At 42.5% G+C, this 17779-nt stretch overlaps 1 protein-coding gene, 1 long non-coding RNA gene and 2 other non-coding genes across 4 annotated transcripts in view; 3 read left to right on the forward strand and 1 right to left on the reverse strand.

The window, feature by feature from the left end:
• Nucleotides 1–1876: 1876 nt before the first annotated feature.
• LOC140751386 (uncharacterized) lies at nt 1877–3777 on the forward strand. The gene is made up of 3 exons (XR_012103311.1): nt 1877–2038; nt 2456–2518; nt 3511–3777. It is a non-coding gene; the product is annotated as an uncharacterized LOC140751386 (long non-coding RNA).
• A 362-nt stretch (nt 3778–4139) lies between these two features.
• Nucleotides 4140–4258, forward strand: LOC140751404 (5S ribosomal RNA). The gene has a single exon (XR_012103314.1). It is a non-coding gene; the product is annotated as a 5S ribosomal RNA (ribosomal RNA).
• Nucleotides 4259–4730: 472 nt separating this feature from the next.
• On the forward strand, nt 4731–4892 carry LOC140751419 (U1 spliceosomal RNA). The gene has a single exon (XR_012103328.1). It is a non-coding gene; the product is annotated as a U1 spliceosomal RNA (small nuclear RNA).
• A 2577-nt stretch (nt 4893–7469) lies between these two features.
• Nucleotides 7470–17779, reverse strand: part of Lrrk (Leucine-rich repeat kinase) — a 71991-nt gene continuing 61681 nt past the window's right edge. Inside the window, exons 41-57 of the mRNA XM_073085146.1 lie at nt 17451–17608; nt 16885–17088; nt 16255–16422; nt 15813–15953; nt 15626–15728; nt 15402–15511; nt 15049–15171; nt 14467–14653; nt 13657–13773; nt 13411–13501; nt 12874–13002; nt 12098–12208; nt 11713–11876; nt 11124–11257; nt 10616–10735; nt 8405–8509; nt 7470–7972 (exon numbers count right to left, since the gene is read on the reverse strand). Coding sequence (XP_072941247.1) covers nt 7898–7972; nt 8405–8509; nt 10616–10735; nt 11124–11257; nt 11713–11876; nt 12098–12208; nt 12874–13002; nt 13411–13501; nt 13657–13773; nt 14467–14653; nt 15049–15171; nt 15402–15511; nt 15626–15728; nt 15813–15953; nt 16255–16422; nt 16885–17088; nt 17451–17608 — 2240 coding nt within the window. The 3' untranslated portion in view covers nt 7470–7897. The remainder of the gene's footprint in view (nt 7973–8404; nt 8510–10615; nt 10736–11123; nt 11258–11712; nt 11877–12097; nt 12209–12873; nt 13003–13410; nt 13502–13656; nt 13774–14466; nt 14654–15048; nt 15172–15401; nt 15512–15625; nt 15729–15812; nt 15954–16254; nt 16423–16884; nt 17089–17450; nt 17609–17779) is intronic.

The raw sequence follows: 17779 nt of genomic DNA on the forward strand, positions 1-17779 counted from the left end.
AGGTTTGTCAATAAACAAAATAAAAAAGGTACTGAGCTGTTTTTCCCTTGTTCAAAGGTACATAATGGATGGTTTCTGTACTTATAGCAATTATCTAATCAATATATAGATAGGTACAAAAACATCCAAGCCCTTAACAAGGCCAAATTAATAAAATAAAATGAAATATATTTATTTTGTATAGGCCTACGGCGGCACTTACAAATTGTCAGTTACCATTTTTAAACTACTACCGGATCAGAACGCAACCTCAACTGAGAAGATCCAGTAAGAAACTAAGTGGGTTTGTAATTAAATGTTTGTCGGAGATTGAACCTGAAACTTTCTGTTTGTGAACCCTTAAAACAATTATTTTATATATTGCTTATAATAATGATTATTAAAATTTTATATAATAATTGCAACCTATAAAAAATAATAAAATAGACAAAAAAATATATGAAACAGGTACACATATTACATACGCAATAGTATGTACTTTAAGAATAACATATTAAGTAGCTGAAATAATAAAATATTGGTACAAAACATTATTTATACAAAGAGAAAGTTTACGAAAGCAATCTTAAAATATGTGAATGCGGACATAAATAAATCTAAATAAAATTTCTTTATCGCCTATATACGTCTTAAGGCATTACCCATTCTAGTCATTCATAGAGAAATGCTAGAAACGGGGCCTTCTGGGTACTTACTTTCATCGGCTAAGTAGGTGACTTAAGTTTGCAAACTTTTTATAACTTTCAAACTGGATAAACTCCGATAAAAGTACAAAGGAAAACGTGATAATCACTTGCAAACTTACCTTAGACCGGCCGAAACTGATTTCTCGCTCCGAAAATCCGTAAACGTGTGTAAATTATACAATCCGGGCCACTCACTTCACCATCTCACGATTCACCGAAAAACATTTATTAATCAATTCACACACGGTAAAACACTGAGAAACTAAACGAAAAGTTTGTTCCGAATATGAGAAATAATATTTAAGGCAATAGTTGCGAGTTCTTGCTTTAAAATCTTGTTTTAAATCGAAAAAAAGTCGGCGTTTTTGTAACACGAAAAGTTGCAAGACGTGTGTGCAGACGCGGTGACAGCCCGTGTCGTAAACTTTAGTTCGACAAGTGTGCCATCGCGTCCAGTGAGAAAGGTGGCACAGGTAATATAATTATATATAAGCACTGAAATGAATACTGTCTGTATGTGTATAGTATTGAAAATATAAACAATGCAGTAAGATGCTTCCAGGATTCACCAAACTGATAGCAAGATTTATTTAACAGAATAACTTTAAAACTGCTAGAAATTATCTAATAGATACTATGACGTGAATTTATCACATTTAAGTTTTTATTACATAATAATATTCTTCAGCCTTATATTTCATTACTAAAAGAGTTACGTAAATCTTGAATGATCACGGCACTATTTATCATCTTTTATAAATGAAAGATAATTCTCATACAAAGTAGAGGCAAACCCTTCGTAAGAACTTGTATTATTTCTACTTGGCGCAGTAGCGACATCTACTTTGGACTTGGCTGTATGAAATAAAATCCAAGCCCTGTTCTTAGAATTACATCAACCAATCGCAGCTCACGATACATCACATTCCTGAGATAGTTTTCCCGCCACACTTCATACAAAACCGGTTTGCCGCGCCTTCAAAACATACGCCTACGACTTACGACACGATATGAGTGTGTCGTTTGTTTGTATTGTTTTATAAACTGTACACTGCGCGTTATATAAGAAAAGGAGACGCCGGTGGTGTTATTCAAAGCAGTAATGGATATTAAAAAAAATAATTTATCGTGGTATGGTTAAGTCTGTGTCGAATAATATACCGTATAGGTAGAGCATAGCCGATAAGTATACCGATTCTGATGTATTATAATTTATAATATAATGCGTACAGTTACAATTATAAGCATGACGATAATTCAAAGGTGACTGGTTATATAACAAACGAGGCCTTGGCGCAATTCTGTAGTAATTGTATTTCGCCTTTTACATAATTGGAGTAACGAATTTCTAGGTACGTATTGTTATTAACGTAGTTCTCATAGTTTTAGTTTTTCGTAGACATATTACGTTCGTAGACTCTTAAGTAGATTTAAAAAAATATGTCTTGGATACATCTTGGATAATATTTATTTCAATTCTTTCATTCAACGTGACACTATCGTGACGTAAATAGGGTGTAATTTTCTAAATGAACTTACAAACCTAATTATTCACATTGTTTTATCAAAATCGATTTATATCTATGCCAGATGAAAATAAATGTCCAAAAGGAAATACTTATAGCTTACTTATATGTTAAAGTTATCTATATTAACCATATATAAGTTTAACAGCTTATATTATGTTAATTCTGGTTTTATCTACCTTGCCAGCTAGACCCTTATTTTAAGTAGTTTTAAATTAAACATGAGTATGTGTGTCCGACCAGGGATAGACCCCGGAAGACTACGATGGTCTGGTTTAAGCACGGCGCCACTCTCCATATGCACAGGTAAAACAAAAACCAATGCAATTTTATTCTGAAAGATCTAATATTAATATACACATTCTCAAAATACCTATGTATGTTAATTCATAAAGAATAAGAGAAAATGGACTACCTCCTTGGTACTATCAGTACTTCTTCTTCTTCTTCCTTGCCTTCTCCCTTTATTTGGGGTCGGCCCTCCTCGTTCGTATGGTACTATCAGTACTATGACGGAAATAATATTAAATGTACTTTTGTCTACTAGAAGTAGTAAACTAGATGGCGTACACAGTATCTCATGGAAGGCACATAGGCTTATAGATAGTTCTATGAGCAATTGTTTTTTTTTATAATAATGGATCCTAGTGATAAGGCAGACTACTTAACGGAAATAGTCTTACTTGCCATTTGCAACTAGAGTTTATATTGAAAAGGAGACCCTTCTAATATCGATCTCAGATTCGTTGTTCTACAATATTTTAAATAAAAGGAAATAGACGAATCAAAATACGAAGAAGTATATATTTGTATATTATAACGTTCGAGTGCAGAAAATACTATGTTGTGTGTGTTGTTGTGGTGTTGGGATAAATATGTACTTACCTATAGTGGTAAAAAATTCTACCACCTTTAAATTATGTAAAGAAATTAGCGTAACCGTAGGTGTTGTGGTTAGTAGTAGTATAACATTGAATACATTATACAATACATTTCTTATTATGCATGTGTGATGCAGAGTAATTCACACACGCCAGCACCGCCTACTACAGGGTCAATGCACTTGATTTTGCTGGTGCAAATAACACATTTTTTGCATACTCATTGTTATCTATCTCCACACATCACCCAACCCATACAATAGCAAATAAGAATATTTTAAACTCATTTTTTTGTTATGGTACACGATTTTTTTTTACGTAATAAATATGCAAAGTCAGCAAATTATCCTAACGTCTAAGTACCTACTTATAATAATGTTTGTTTATTTAAGTAAGCTTTATATTAACTATGCATAGGCCCCAGCAGAGGATGCAAGGGGGTACACTTGAACCCCCTGCTGCCCCCCTGGCCAGGAGAAAATAGCTGCACAGGCGGAGAAATCTGTGAAATGTGTATTAATAAGCGGAAAGAAAGGTCACCAGGTCCAAACCATCACCGAAATACGTATCCGTCAGCGGAAATTGTCTATAACAATTACGATTACACATTTGTAAAAGTTTGTAAAATTCAATCAATTTTCGTAGCTCGGGGCCTTATTTAACTTTCCGCCCCGGGCCTAATTCAATATTGCCGCCTAGGCCTCCGGCAGCATAGTCCGCCACTGCCAATAAAACATTTCCATAGTATAGCCCAAACGTCTATGCACCTCCCTGAAAATAATCCTGGCGGCACCCATGTCACAGTAGAAAGATCCTTATACTGTGTCCATGTACTATCCATACAAAGGCGGAATCCGGTGAGTTAGGCCTATGACAAAAGAGCAAAAACCTATTTATTTATTAGTAATACCACAATTAAGAAATTCAATAGCTGATTCAAAATTTGTACAGGTGGCAGAACTTTAATTGGCCTACTTTACAGAAATCTTAATTTAGAATATTACTAGAATTCGTATCATGTAGTTTAAAAATTTGTAACTATTATCGCCAACGTCCATACTACGTTGAATACACCGGTTCTCGTCCGATCACCGAAGTTAAGCAACATCGGGCGCGGTCAGTACTTGGATGGGTGACCGCCTGGGAACACCGCGTGACGTTGGCTTTTTGTTACAGATTCTTATTGGTTTTCTTCTGTGCGTTATTTTGTAATTTTTGTCCTTATTAAAGATTTAATTAATATATTGAGAATTTTTTTGTAAATTATGCTGTCTTGTATTTTTTTTCAATTACTGGATATAACGAATATTCTGTTCGTATATTACCGCGGTATTAATGAACAGAAATAAATAATAATTTGATTGATTCCGCTCGCATTTAATTTTATTAAAATATTGCTTTCATTGAAAAAAATATTCGTCTATTTATAATGAACTCTGGAGGATGATGATGGTGCACTAGTTAGCTAGAAAAGCGGTTATTATTTAACTTTGTCACTAGATGGCGTTGTTACACATTAGATAGTTACACCATCGATTACAAGATGGCGCTACAACATTTGATAGCGTATTTCTGAATCACGCTGTTGAGATGTCGACGTGGCTACTATAAGTAGTCCGGGCAACGCTGTTCAAGTCATACTTACCTGGCGTAGGGGACACCGTGATCAAGAAGGCGGTTCCCCCAGGGCGAGGCCTATCCATTGCACTCCGGATGGGTTGACCCCTGCGATTATCCCTAATGTGGATAACTCGGACGCGTAATTTTTGATAGTAGGGACTGCGTGCGCGCTGTCCCTTTATTATACTCTTGTAATTCTTTATAATTCAGAACCCGCTGTCTTGAGGTGAGCGCAGTTATAATCGTATAAAAATAGTGTGTTCTATGAGTTCTATGACTATAACTGCTCCTAAAAATACACAGTTGAACAAAGTACATAGCGTACTTAGCACTTAGCAGTAGGTTTGCAAGTGCTTGACATTTTGATCAAGCCAAACGTGCGGGGACGCGGATATAAGGCCATAGACAACACATTGACGACAATAACATTAGTTATCTGACTCAGATATTGCTTGTAATATAATTTTCGTACATTTAGTATGGCTAAACTTAGGCATTTCAGTGGTCTAAGCAAAGTGAATTTATTTTTCTTTCTTCATTCTGCAACCTTTTGTTAGTAGTCAGCTAGTAGTTCTCTACCGGCTTAACGGGGGTGGCGCACCGGGCCTCCGATCCTAAGGAGCCTTCAAACAGTTTCTAAAAAAGGTCGTCAGAACCAAACAATCTATGAAATGTGTATCAGTCAGCCAAAAAAGCGGTCACCGAATCACAGGCGAACTTTTTACACTGGGGCCTCTATTCAAGTCCGCCCCGGGCCTCCGACGACATTGAGTACACATGTATGTACTCGTACAATTGTATGTGTGATTTATCTGTTATCGCCGAGCTCTCACGAAAGTTTCATCATGAGTATATCAGAAACTGGGCCCCAGAGTCGAATCTCGTTTTATCCTACTAAGACTTTACGTTTCCTTGTGTTGCCATTTGCTCAAAATATCTCAAAATGGCTACTTTTACTCTGGTTGGGTTATATAAATAAAACACATTAATATAAAGACAATTCTATATATTCGAATTCATATCTTTGGTAAGTGAACACGATAATATCTACAGTTTACAAATAAGCACGGAATTAGCACTAACAATTAATTACAAGCCTTACATATTGCATGTGCTGTGTTACTAACAGCAATTGTATGTAAATTATTTGGAATATTAATGAAATTTAAAAAATCATACAACCAAATATAAATTGGAGACAAAAAATATTTTGTCTGCGAAATGTCATCAAACGCTAGGTAATTTTCTTATTTTTATGCGCAAGTAGATAGAGAAATTTCCAACACTATTTTCACAATATGATGAGTGGAATCTTTATTTCTAATCGAAAAACTTAAGCTCAAAGAACGCTCTCGTCTATCGATAGTCATTTATTAAAAAAACAATAAACCGTTATAATTATTTTTGAGACCAATTGATACAGTAAGATCTATATTTCCATCCAATGCAAAGTACATGTAAATAAATGTATTATGTTCTTTGACTAAACATACAAAATACATACATATTATTATTATCTTATTGAAATGAACATCACATTTTAAACAGCAGCCTTAAAACAGATCTGAGTAATACAATAAGTACCCTGTATATGGGTCCTCATACACAAATAGTTTGTTACATCATACATTAATATGCGCAGCTGCCTATAATTGAATTGTAATTAAAGAATAATTTCACGAGATCAAAAAATAATTGATAATTTAAATTATTTTACCTACCTAAAGTTATAAATTATTCGCATAACAAGTTAGGAGACCCTAAATTCTAGATATCGAGGCCTGAACAAACAAACAAGTGGCATTTATAATAAAATCACTGGTATTTAGCACTTGTCCAACCGGGAATCGAACTAAAGCGTTTCAAAACACTATTCGACCCCATATAAAAGAAAAGATTAATCTTAATCAAACTTAATTACATATCAATGTAAGAAGTAGAAATAATTATTATTCACAAATATAAAATTATCTTCTATTCCTTATATGTTATCCCTCATACACCATTCATTCATTATATCTTATCAAATAAAAATAGAAGTCCAAAAATTATCATTAGAATAGATAGAATAGTATATAAAATAAAATATCGATCCAGCTGCCCCTCTCATACAAATGCAATGGTTAAACATCACAAAATCAGCATGAAAACACAAAATAATAGAGTCAAGCACAAATGTATAATAAATATAATTTTAACCAAAATAGTCATACTATGAAAAATTATTGAAATATAGTAAATTAAGGTGAATTGTAAATGAGTAAAATACACGAACATACCACAACCAAATAAGTAAATCAACTATATCTTTTGTCACACGTATAAAAATAATCATGCTAGATGCTATCTATAAATAGAAGTACAGATTTCAGTACCATTCGTCATGTTCACGACTTCTTGACTCTCTCTCTCTCTCTTTTGTTAAATATCACATTCGTGAGAGCCTCCCTGTGTATTGTACAAATGTACATACTTTGTAAACAAAAGTAACATCGCTGAATGTACTTGATATTTCTTTAGGCGTGTTAGAGAAACAATATGGTATATGCGCACGCGCATAATCACATAAATCAATAAGTATAGGTTCCTATAGACGGAAGAAGTGTACTAGTACGTTCCATTATTATATTTATATTGTACAACTTATCTAGTTTAACTCAATATAAAATGAAGAATTCGAACATAACTTGTGAGATTCATGTTCTACATAACTGTGTAGGTGTGTCATGTCTACATAACATATAAAATAAATGACGTCACGAAACTAATGAAATGACCCTTACACACTTCCTCTATGCTATGAGTTTAGCAAGTTCAATTAACTTTGAATTAATAATTGAATTAATTAAATATTTTGAAAAATATTTTGTAGACGACAGAATAGTGTAAAAATGCTTTGTCTAGTACATATTAAATTAATTCAGGACTCAAAGGGCGTAAGGGTATAGTCCTCGCCAAACTGCTAGTCCGCTCTGAAGTTGTTGCGAGCGGGTGTAGTCATACAATTTGTAATGGCGACGCGATTCATTTCTATATTCAGAGCGGACTAGCAGTTTTACGCGGAATATACTATTTTAATCATGATACCACAAAAAGTGCCTATAGTTTCAATTATCCGTTACGCCTCTGAGTCTCGAAGTATTGATGAAAATGATTTTAGTACAGATTTACTTTACAATAAGATTCAATCAGGCAGCCAGTGCTGTGCGTTCCACAGTAGACAGTAGTACCCGCTGTAAGTGTTGTTGTTGCTGTTTGACTGAAAAAAATGAAGCTTTACTGAGTTTTCTTGTTTAACACATGCATGCATGCACACACTGACATACGCATGCGTTGATGTACGCACGAACTGTCTTACACACGCATTTACGTACAAATACGCGTATTGTGAGTGTAGGACCTAGTAATATAAGTTAGGATAAGCTTAGTATTAGTTAGTCATACTAAAGTCGTCAATAGAACAACACGCCTTTTACACACACATAAGAACCACTTTTATAATACCCAATATTAAATCGGGCAATAGAGACACACAATCATCGATATTGTTGTAAATAAAAAAAAGGTACCTTCTGCTGGTCTCGTCCCTTTAGTATTGCCAATATTTCCTTTCGGTGGTTTTGTGGACAATAACTTCAGCTGTTTGTTATATATAACTTGTTGCCTAAAGTTAAAGTAGTCTACACTTTACCTGCGAGGGTGCATATCGCTGTAGCAGCGGACGGTACCCCTCTCCTAGCGTGGCCAGCATAGGCCCTGCTCCACCGTGCGCTGGCAGAGGAATCATGGCTCGCACCTGCAAACATTACATGCACACATTAAACATGATAACCCACGTGACACACAATGTGACGTCATCATAGAAATATGAGGCAGAGGACGTTGGGTTCGATTCTGTCCAGATAGCATTTAAAAGAATTACTGTTGTATTTTGAGTATGGTAATTTTTGTATTTGCTTGTCTGTGTGTCAATGTTTCTCACGACATTTTGTCCCATTGTATACGCTATCAGGTTTTCTACACTCTTAAGAAAGTAATTATCATCCTGATTCTTAAAAAAAACAGCATTGGAGACGCAGTGACATTAATTTTGGCCTCTTATATATTGCTTGTGATTTGGTGAGGCTCACAGGAGGCCACACCTTACATTGGCCACTCTTTCATCATGGAAAAAGCCCCACGCCGTGCCCCCGTACGCCGTCACCTGGGGAACACGTGCCCCCACCATGTAGTGTGTGAGCCTCACCTCCTGCTCGTAGGGGCGGAACACGGTGAGCGGGCGCAGCGTGGCGGCGTGCGCCACCAGCACGCAGCCCCACGCCGTGCCCCCGTACGCCGTCACCTGGGGAACACGTGCCCCCACCATGTAGTGTGTGAGCCTCACCTCCTGCTCGTAGGGGCGGAACACGGTGAGCGGGCGCAGCGTGGCGGCGTGCGCCACCAGCACGCAGCCCCACGCCGTGCCCCCGTACGCCGTCACCTGGGGAACACGTGTCCCCACCATGTAGTGTGTGAGCCTCACCTCCTGCTCGTAGGGGCGGAACACGGTGAGCGGGCGCAGCGTGGCGGCGTGCGCCACCAGCACGCAGCCCCACGCCGTGCCCCCGTACGCCGTCACCTGGGGAACACGTGCCCCCACCATGTAGTGTGTGAGCCTCACCTCCTGCTCGTAGGGGCGGAACACGGTGAGCGGGCGCAGCGTGGCGGCGTGCGCCACCAGCACGCAGCCCCACGCCGTGCCCCCGTACGCCGTCACCTGGGGAACACGTGCCCCCACCATGTAGTGTGTGAGCCTCACCTCCTGCTCGTAGGGGCGGAACACGGTGAGCGGGCGCAGCGTGGCGGCGTGCGCCACCAGCACGCAGCCCCACGCCGTGCCCCCGTACGCCGTCACCTGGGGAACACGTGCCCCCACCATGTAGTGTGTGAGCCTCACCTCCTGCTCGTAGGGGCGGAACACGGTGAGCGGGCGCAGCGTGGCGGCGTGCGCCACCAGCACGCAGCCCCACGCCGTGCCCCCGTACGCCGTCACCTGGGGAACACGTGCCCCCACCATGTAGTGTGTGAGCCTCACCTCCTGCTCGTAGGGGCGGAACACGGTGAGCGGGCGCAGCGTGGCGGCGTGCGCCACCAGCACGCAGCCCCACGCCGTGCCCCCGTACGCCGTCACCTGGGGAACACGTGCCCCCACCATGTAGTGTGTGAGCCTCACCTCCTGCTCGTAGGGGCGGAACACGGTGAGCGGGCGCAGCGTGGCGGCGTGCGCCACCAGCACGCAGCCCCACGCCGTGCCCCCGTACGCCGTCACCTGGGGAACACGTGCCCCCACCATGTAGTGTGTGAGCCTCACCTCCTGCTCGTAGGGGCGGAACACGGTGAGCGGGCGCAGCGTGGCGGCGTGCGCCACCAGCACGCAGCCCCACGCCGTGCCCCCGTACGCCGTCACCTGGGGAACACGTGCCCCCACCATGTAGTGTGTGAGCCTCACCTCCTGCTCGTAGGGGCGGAACACGGTGAGCGGGCGCAGCGTGGCGGCGTGCGCCACCAGCACGCAGCCCCACGCCGTGCCCCCGTACGCCGTCACCTGGGGAACACGTGCCCCCACCATGTAGTGTGTGAGCCTCACCTCCTGCTCGTAGGGGCGGAACACGGTGAGCGGGCGCAGCGTGGCGGCGTGCGCCACCAGCACGCAGCCCCACGCCGTGCCCCCGTACGCCGTCACCTGGGGAACACGTGCCCCCACCATGTAGTGTGTGAGCCTCACCTCCTGCTCGTAGGGGCGGAACACGGTGAGCGGGCGCAGCGTGGCGGCGTGCGCCACCAGCACGCAGCCCCACGCCGTGCCCCCGTACGCCGTCACCTGGGGAACACGTGCCCCCACCATGTAGTGTGTGAGCCTCACCTCCTGCTCGTAGGGGCGGAACACGGTGAGCGGGCGCAGCGTGGCGGCGTGCGCCACCAGCACGCAGCCCCACGCCGTGCCCACGTATGCCTCTTCACGCAGCGCACACAACGCCGTCACCTGGAGAACACGTTAACATTCATTTTTTTATTTTTCTTACAAAAATACGAGCAAATACGCATATTGGTCAAGTAAACGTTGAACGCTATAGAAGGAAACTTTGGTATAATTCAACTGCAACGGCAAAAGTAAGTTCAAATGAGTATAGATAGCGGTGCGATCGCTCCGGACGCCCTCATATAAGGGGCGCCGAAAACACCCGAGCATCACTGTTTATGAAAGAGGATAGGGTGTTAATTTAATTGCTACCTAAGCTACTTGGTTGCAACATACATAATACATGATGAAATGTCGCACTTAAAATTTTTACTAGGGCCGCCACTGCTTGAAACGTATAGTAGAAAGATTAGCGTCATTAGGAAGTTGTTATTGCGGTGTGGTAGCTCACCCGGCAGCGCTCCTCTGCGAGGTGTTCGTCGATGGCGATGGACTGCAGGCTCTCGGAGCACGGCGCCAGCTTGCCGCAGTCCAGCCGCGCCGTCACCCGCCGCGTGCGCGCGCAGTACGCGTACACGCATGTACCTGCACACACATAAATCAACCTTTATGACCAACTCTGTGTATCGTGTAAATTAAAGTCACAGTACAGTCGTAATACATTTACCTGCACACACATTAAGCAAACTTTATAACCAATTCGGTGTATCGTGGAAATTAAAGTCACGGTACAGTCGCCATTTTCTTGAATTAATCCTAATCTCATGGTCGGTACCTATGACACACCAAGATATTATACAAGCGAAGGCACAGAGAGGTATGTATAATATTATATGAGGGAAGACAGAGTGATGTACGTATAGTAGCTACCACGCCGCCGGCGTGCACCGGGTCTGCTCCGGCCCGCCGCCTGTCCAGTGTGTACGTACCGGGCCTGTAGGTTAGCAACACGGCAGGCGGGCGCAGCGCGTCGCGGCCACCATACCGCCATAATGCGTCGGGTCTGCTGCGGCCCGCCGCCGTGCTGCATGTGTACGTACCGGGCCTGCAGGCGAGCAGCACGGCGGGCGTGCGCGCGGGCGCGGCGAGCAGCGCGGCGCGCGCGGGCGGCGGCGCGGGCGGGCGCAGCGCGTGCGCGGCCGCCACGCCGCCCGCGCGCACCGTGTACGCGTGCAGCCCGTCACCGCCCGCCCACACCTCTATGCTGTGGAAGGTAATATTACAGTGTTATGAACGTAGATCATTCAGATAACGTCGCAACGTGTGCTTTACACTTTAGCACCAGCTTTTATTCACTTAACTCAGACCAGTGCATTTGTAATATTAATTCATATTAATAATCACATTGTATTCATTATTTTAAACTAGCTATCACCATTATTATTGTATAACTTCAATATAGATAGGATGAAGAAGTGTACTAACCCGTCTTCAGAGGGTACCGCAGTGAGACACAGCAGCTCAGTTGCAGTCCCGAGCTCCGTTAACACGAAGCTACCTTCAGCTTCCGGTTGCTCGGACGCCACGAGAAACAATCTGAAATTATTAATATAAATATAAAAAATAATTCAACTTGCGTAAACACTATCTACGATATAAGAACTATGGTCTGATTCAGAATTAAGTAGGTGTAACAAAGTACCAAAAATGTAAACAAGGAAATGTCATTGTCAAAATACGATTACATGTATTGTAAACCTTAATAAACTAACAAGAAACTAAAACTTTAAGAAATTCAACAAAAAATAAAAACTTAATAACTACACACAATTTAACAAACGAGAAAACATTCGAGTTCGATTCCGATCACGAAAATGAATAACATCAACTACGAAACTTGAAAATGGCGGCCACAATAAATGTTTTGGATCCCGATTGTGTTACCAATATCACATTTTAATTTTCTACCATAAACGTTGTATTTTTATTATTATTAATGCTGTATGGAACGAAAATGAGTTAATATAAATATTGGAAAATGTGAATTAATCTTAATTTATTTAGATTATTATTTTATTATCGTTGTATGTATTACTTTGATATCGTAAAAAATAAGAAACTACCATTTGAGACATATTTTCTTGATTGGTTTGGAAACATCTTTGTTTTTTGGATACCTAATTTTGAATCGGACTATAAACCAAAACGGTTAATAATACAAAAAATGTTAAGCTTGACAATGCAAGCGGGGCGTCACCGACCGTCCGCAGGCGAGCGCGAGCGCGACGCGCTGCAGCGAGGGCAGCGGCTGCAGCGCGGCCACGCCCGACGGCGCGCCGCCGATCGTCTCCTGCACCTTCACGCTCCACGCTAACGCGCACGTTGATATGCTACGGGGGGAATATACGTTTAGTTCAATAATGTACTTTTATTCTATCTATCGGTTTGTGAATATACATATGTGGAGAGTTTCGAGTTAAAATTAGTCAAACTTTTTTTTTGTGACTTGTAGCAAGGGCGCCTTTGAAAATTGAGAAATGACTATAGGTTATAGAATATAGCTGTTTTCGAAAACCGAAAGCGCACGTCTGAGTACAATTTCCTGACATACTAATTTATAACTGAGACAAGATTCTGCGGTTATAGTTACATAATATTCAAGTATATAAGAGAAGTATGGATATATTCAACGCACAACACATCAGCACTCACCACTTATACAAACCTACACCACTTATATATAATGGTGACAATATTAACCAAGAAAGTTCTACTTTTCGATATAAATATTAACTCACGAGTATACGGAGACCCTGCCAACAGAATCGCCGAGCCACATTTTGCTGCCCACGCGGCACATAGCTGTTACCATTACTGGCTCCGTTTTATCTGAATAAAAGGAAAATTAAATGTACAAAAAACACTTTAAAGTTAAAATGACAAAATATATTAATTCTGTGGAAAATCTATGAAGAAGAATAAATTCAGATTGCACGCTGTATAGTATTTATAAAAATATTTTAATAAAATAAATTTAGACTAACCTGGTGGCACACGCAGTGAATGATGGTGAAGGAAGGTGGTGGGCGTAGTAAGCAACGTGTGTGCCCGCTCGGGCTCCGCGCCGCCGTACCAGATCTCCCAGCCCTCCACGCCTTCTTCTATTAATTTATAAAAACAGATCGCTCTTAGACAAATTTACAGTGCACACGCGTCTTTTAAATGTTTTGTAATTTTACAACAAAAGAACTAGCAAGATCGGCTACAACACAGATGTGCGCTGATATTAAATGTTTTTGCGAGATCATGTCTTCTAAGAAAAACAATGTTCGATAGTAAGGGCGTCGCGTTTTCATGTGTAAGCAATCTAGAGCTCATAAAGCTTTACACTTCAATGTGATTTTACAACCTGCGTAGCGGTCACTCTCCCGGTCTTTCGAGGGACGGGTTTCGGATTCGATCCCTGGACAGAGAGATATATCTGAACGATATTGGATCTTTTCTGGATCTGGGTATTTGTGTACCCATCTTTGTTTATATTCATGGCACATATGACACACGGAATCATATAGGGCTGTGAGTTTAGACGGCTTTTTTCATATTTTTGAATTAGTTTCGCTGCCCTTCTTCGTTTTTGGCGACGCATATATCCTGTAGGAATTAGAGTACAGCACCGCCGCACCGTCTCCGGCAGCTGTTGGCTGTTGTTACCAGTGAGCCCCCGGATGGGCGCGGCGGCGGCGGCGCGCGGCGGCCGGGCGGCGGCGGCGTCCCGCAGCGCGAGGAACTCGGGCGCGGCGGCCCCGCCCCCCAGCACCGCGGCACTGTCCCCAGCAGCTGCGGGGTGTGGTTACCGGTGAGCCCCCGGATGGGCGCGGCGGCGGCGGCGCGCGGCGGCCGGGCGGCGGCGGCGTCCCGCAGCGCGAGGAACTCGGGCGCGGCGGCCACGCCCACCAGCGCGGCGGCGGACGGCCGCGAGCCGGGCGCGCCGCCCCAGCACCGCCGCATCGTCTCCAGCATGCTGCACGGGTACTGCAGCTCCTGGACGCAAAGGTATGGGTGAATCATCATCATCAACAACCCATTACTGTCCCACTGCTGGGCACGGGTCTCCTCTCATAATGAGAAGGATTAGGCCATAGTCCACCGCGCTGGCCTAGTGGTAGTCACCTAATTATATTGAAACAACGCTGTTTGTTCATATCAATAGATTGTCATATAAAAAATGATAGAAAAAATTTAAATACTTTTTTTAGAAGATAGGATCAAATAAGAAGTAACAACTAAATACTCATCGATTTCAATAGCGACTTGGTATAATTTATTAAGTTTTTAAATTTCATGTATATCAAGACAAGAAATAAGAATACAATGTTGAGTGCAAGATTTTTTATATATCACAATTCATTCTATTCATTATGTAACGTAAAACTTACCCTTGGCGATAAAGGTGGCCTCGCGCCATCAAGCACTGCCTCTTTAACGGCCTCGTGGCCTTCGAAGGGTTGTCGCAACGTGAATATTTCGTACAACAGCATGCCGAACGAAAAGCAGTCCACCTGTTTAAAAATGTATGTTACAGTAATTTAAAAAATATTTTATAATATGAAAAAATGTGTATTTCTCGTAACACCTTTCAGCATTTTTCGCTAATCCTTATAATTTCGGATTTGGCTCTGAAGGCCTATTTGAAAAATTCACCCTGTATAATATTAACCATTGATGGTTTCACAAAATTTGTTGTTAAAAGGAGTAATTTTTTATTTCCAATAACTTTTCTTTATTTTACCTTTTCATTATACTCCTCCTCGCCATTGTACCGCATAATTTCCGGCGCCATGAAACCTTCCGTGCCTCCAAAACCTTTCGTGCCAGAGGGAGGCGCCAATCTCGATATACCTAAGAATATACAATAGTTATATGAGTATACCTATCACAATTCGTCTAAATTACAATTAATCAAGAAGATTTTGATAAAAAAAATATTTTTACATATCATATCTCATATCTTACCGTAGTCTCCGAGTTTGACGTGTACATCGATAGGTTCCACACTGTGCTCGGCTGTTTCTGCGTCCTGCGGTGCCGGCATAGACCAAACCAACACGTTTTCGGACTGTCAATAAAGGGACAGTAAATTAATTGTCATGGATAAAAGGCAGCGAAAGAAACTCCACGACACATGCGTTTTTTACATTACCTTAAGGTCCCTGTACAGCACTCTATGCGCGTGCAGGTACTCGAGCGCGCGCGCTATCTGCAGCGCGAGCGCCCGCGCGGCGCGGGGGCCGACACGCGCGCCGCAGCCGCGGTAGCGACGCAACACGCTCTCTAGCGAACCCTGGGAATCGTTACATGAGTGTATTACGAAAATTGTTTTAACATTTTTTATACAGTAATTGAGTAGTTTGTTTGCTGTTAACTTTAGATGTATTACAGATTTTTTTTAAATCACAGTTTGCATGCATTCCTTACTTTTTTGACAACAAATAAAAATCTCTTTTGCGAGTGTTTTTTTTGTCAAATTGGGGTTTTTCTAGAAGGTTTAAATTTAATATCGTAAACGTGGTTTCTTCTGTATATCTGCGTAAACGTAGTTTCTTCTGTATGACTGCGGATGGTGCCCAGCCCCTGTGTGTCACCTGCGGCGCGATGGCGAGCAGCAGCGCGAGCGGCGCGGGCACGGCGGCGCGCAGCGGCAGCACGTGCGCGTGGCGCAGGCGGCTGAGGATGCCCAGCTCCTGCCGCAGCCCGCAGTACGCGCGGCACGCCGCCGCCGCCGGCTCCCGCTCCCACCGGGACACCGCCGCCTGCACACACACAACATATAATTATTGGCTTAACACGTACAGTTCACCTTGTACATTTCGGCCCCCCCTCGATGCTGACGGCTGGTGCAGACGTACAAAATTATATCTTTCTCGTTGGCGGGCACGATTAATTGTGGAAAAATCGCAACAGACATTGATGCATTTTCTTTGGTTTATTTTTCATTTCATATTTGGCAGATCCAGGGGCGAGACGAATGTAAAGAAATTGTTTTCAAGGTCATTCAAAAACCGTACAGCATGTTTTCGCAAAATTATTCTACCGAAGTTGATTTTTTATTCAAATCTTTCGCATTGGTGAAAAGTACGTGTAGGTGCTCTGTGTAAACGTTTACTATAAAGTAATTTAGTACAATACAACTTAGAAACTTCAGCATTTACTTCTAGCCCTAACGCGGCGCTAGAACACCCGCTCTATGTGGCCAAGCCTTAAGACAAGCTTACCTTATACGCCTGCACGTGTCGTATATCAGCGTTGTCGTGCGGCGGCACGGGCTGCAGCGCCTTGAGCGCGACCCGCTCAGGCGGGGCGCCGGGCCGCCGCCACTCCGCCGCGACGACGGTGCCGAACGCGCCGCGCCCGCACACCGCGCCGCGCACGATGTGCTCCCAGCGGGCGCGCTTGCTCTCCTCCACGTCGAGTAACAGCTGCAGATAACGACACTCATTGCATTAATTAAAATTGTATATTGTATCTTTTAAATAATAATACCTGGATGACCGAGGTGTGCTCGGTGTTGTAATAATAGAACAAAAATACCGATTATTTGAGATAAAAAGTCACGAGTGCAATTATTTTTCTCACGAAAGGAAGGAACTCGAAAAAAGACAAAAAATAAAAGAAACAATCGGATCGAGATTTGAACCCGGGTTTCCTACGTTTTAAGGCGCCCGTATTAAAAACTATATTTTTTTCTTACTTTTCTCAAATAAATACTTCTGACATTACTCAATACAGCGTATCTCAAAATAAAAATAAATAACTAGTTAAGTCAGTAAGCCACACCCACCGTGTCCGGCGCCACATCACCCAGCTGCACCTGTCCGTGGCGCGTGCAGGAGAGCTGCTTGCCGCTGCAGGCCGCCAGGATGCACTCCTCCAGCGTCCAGCACACCGCCACCGCGGTCCCGCTGCCCACGCCCTCCACTGAACCCAGCCGCGATGATGCTGGGATAACACAATGTTGATAATGTAATAGAAAGTAATTAATAAAAATACAAAAATACCAAATAAAAGAAATGGTCTGAATGGGTAGTCAATAGCTAGTAGTAGTAATGGAAAACTATTGAAATAAAAATATTGATATAAAAATTTGTATTGATATAACTTAAATCAATT

Source organism: Epargyreus clarus, unplaced genomic scaffold (assembly GCF_041222505.1).
Source record: "Epargyreus clarus isolate Ecla_fem2 unplaced genomic scaffold, WU_Ecla_fem_2.2 ptg000022l, whole genome shotgun sequence".
In the NCBI taxonomy this organism is placed as follows: Eukaryota; Metazoa; Arthropoda; class Insecta; order Lepidoptera; family Hesperiidae; genus Epargyreus; species Epargyreus clarus.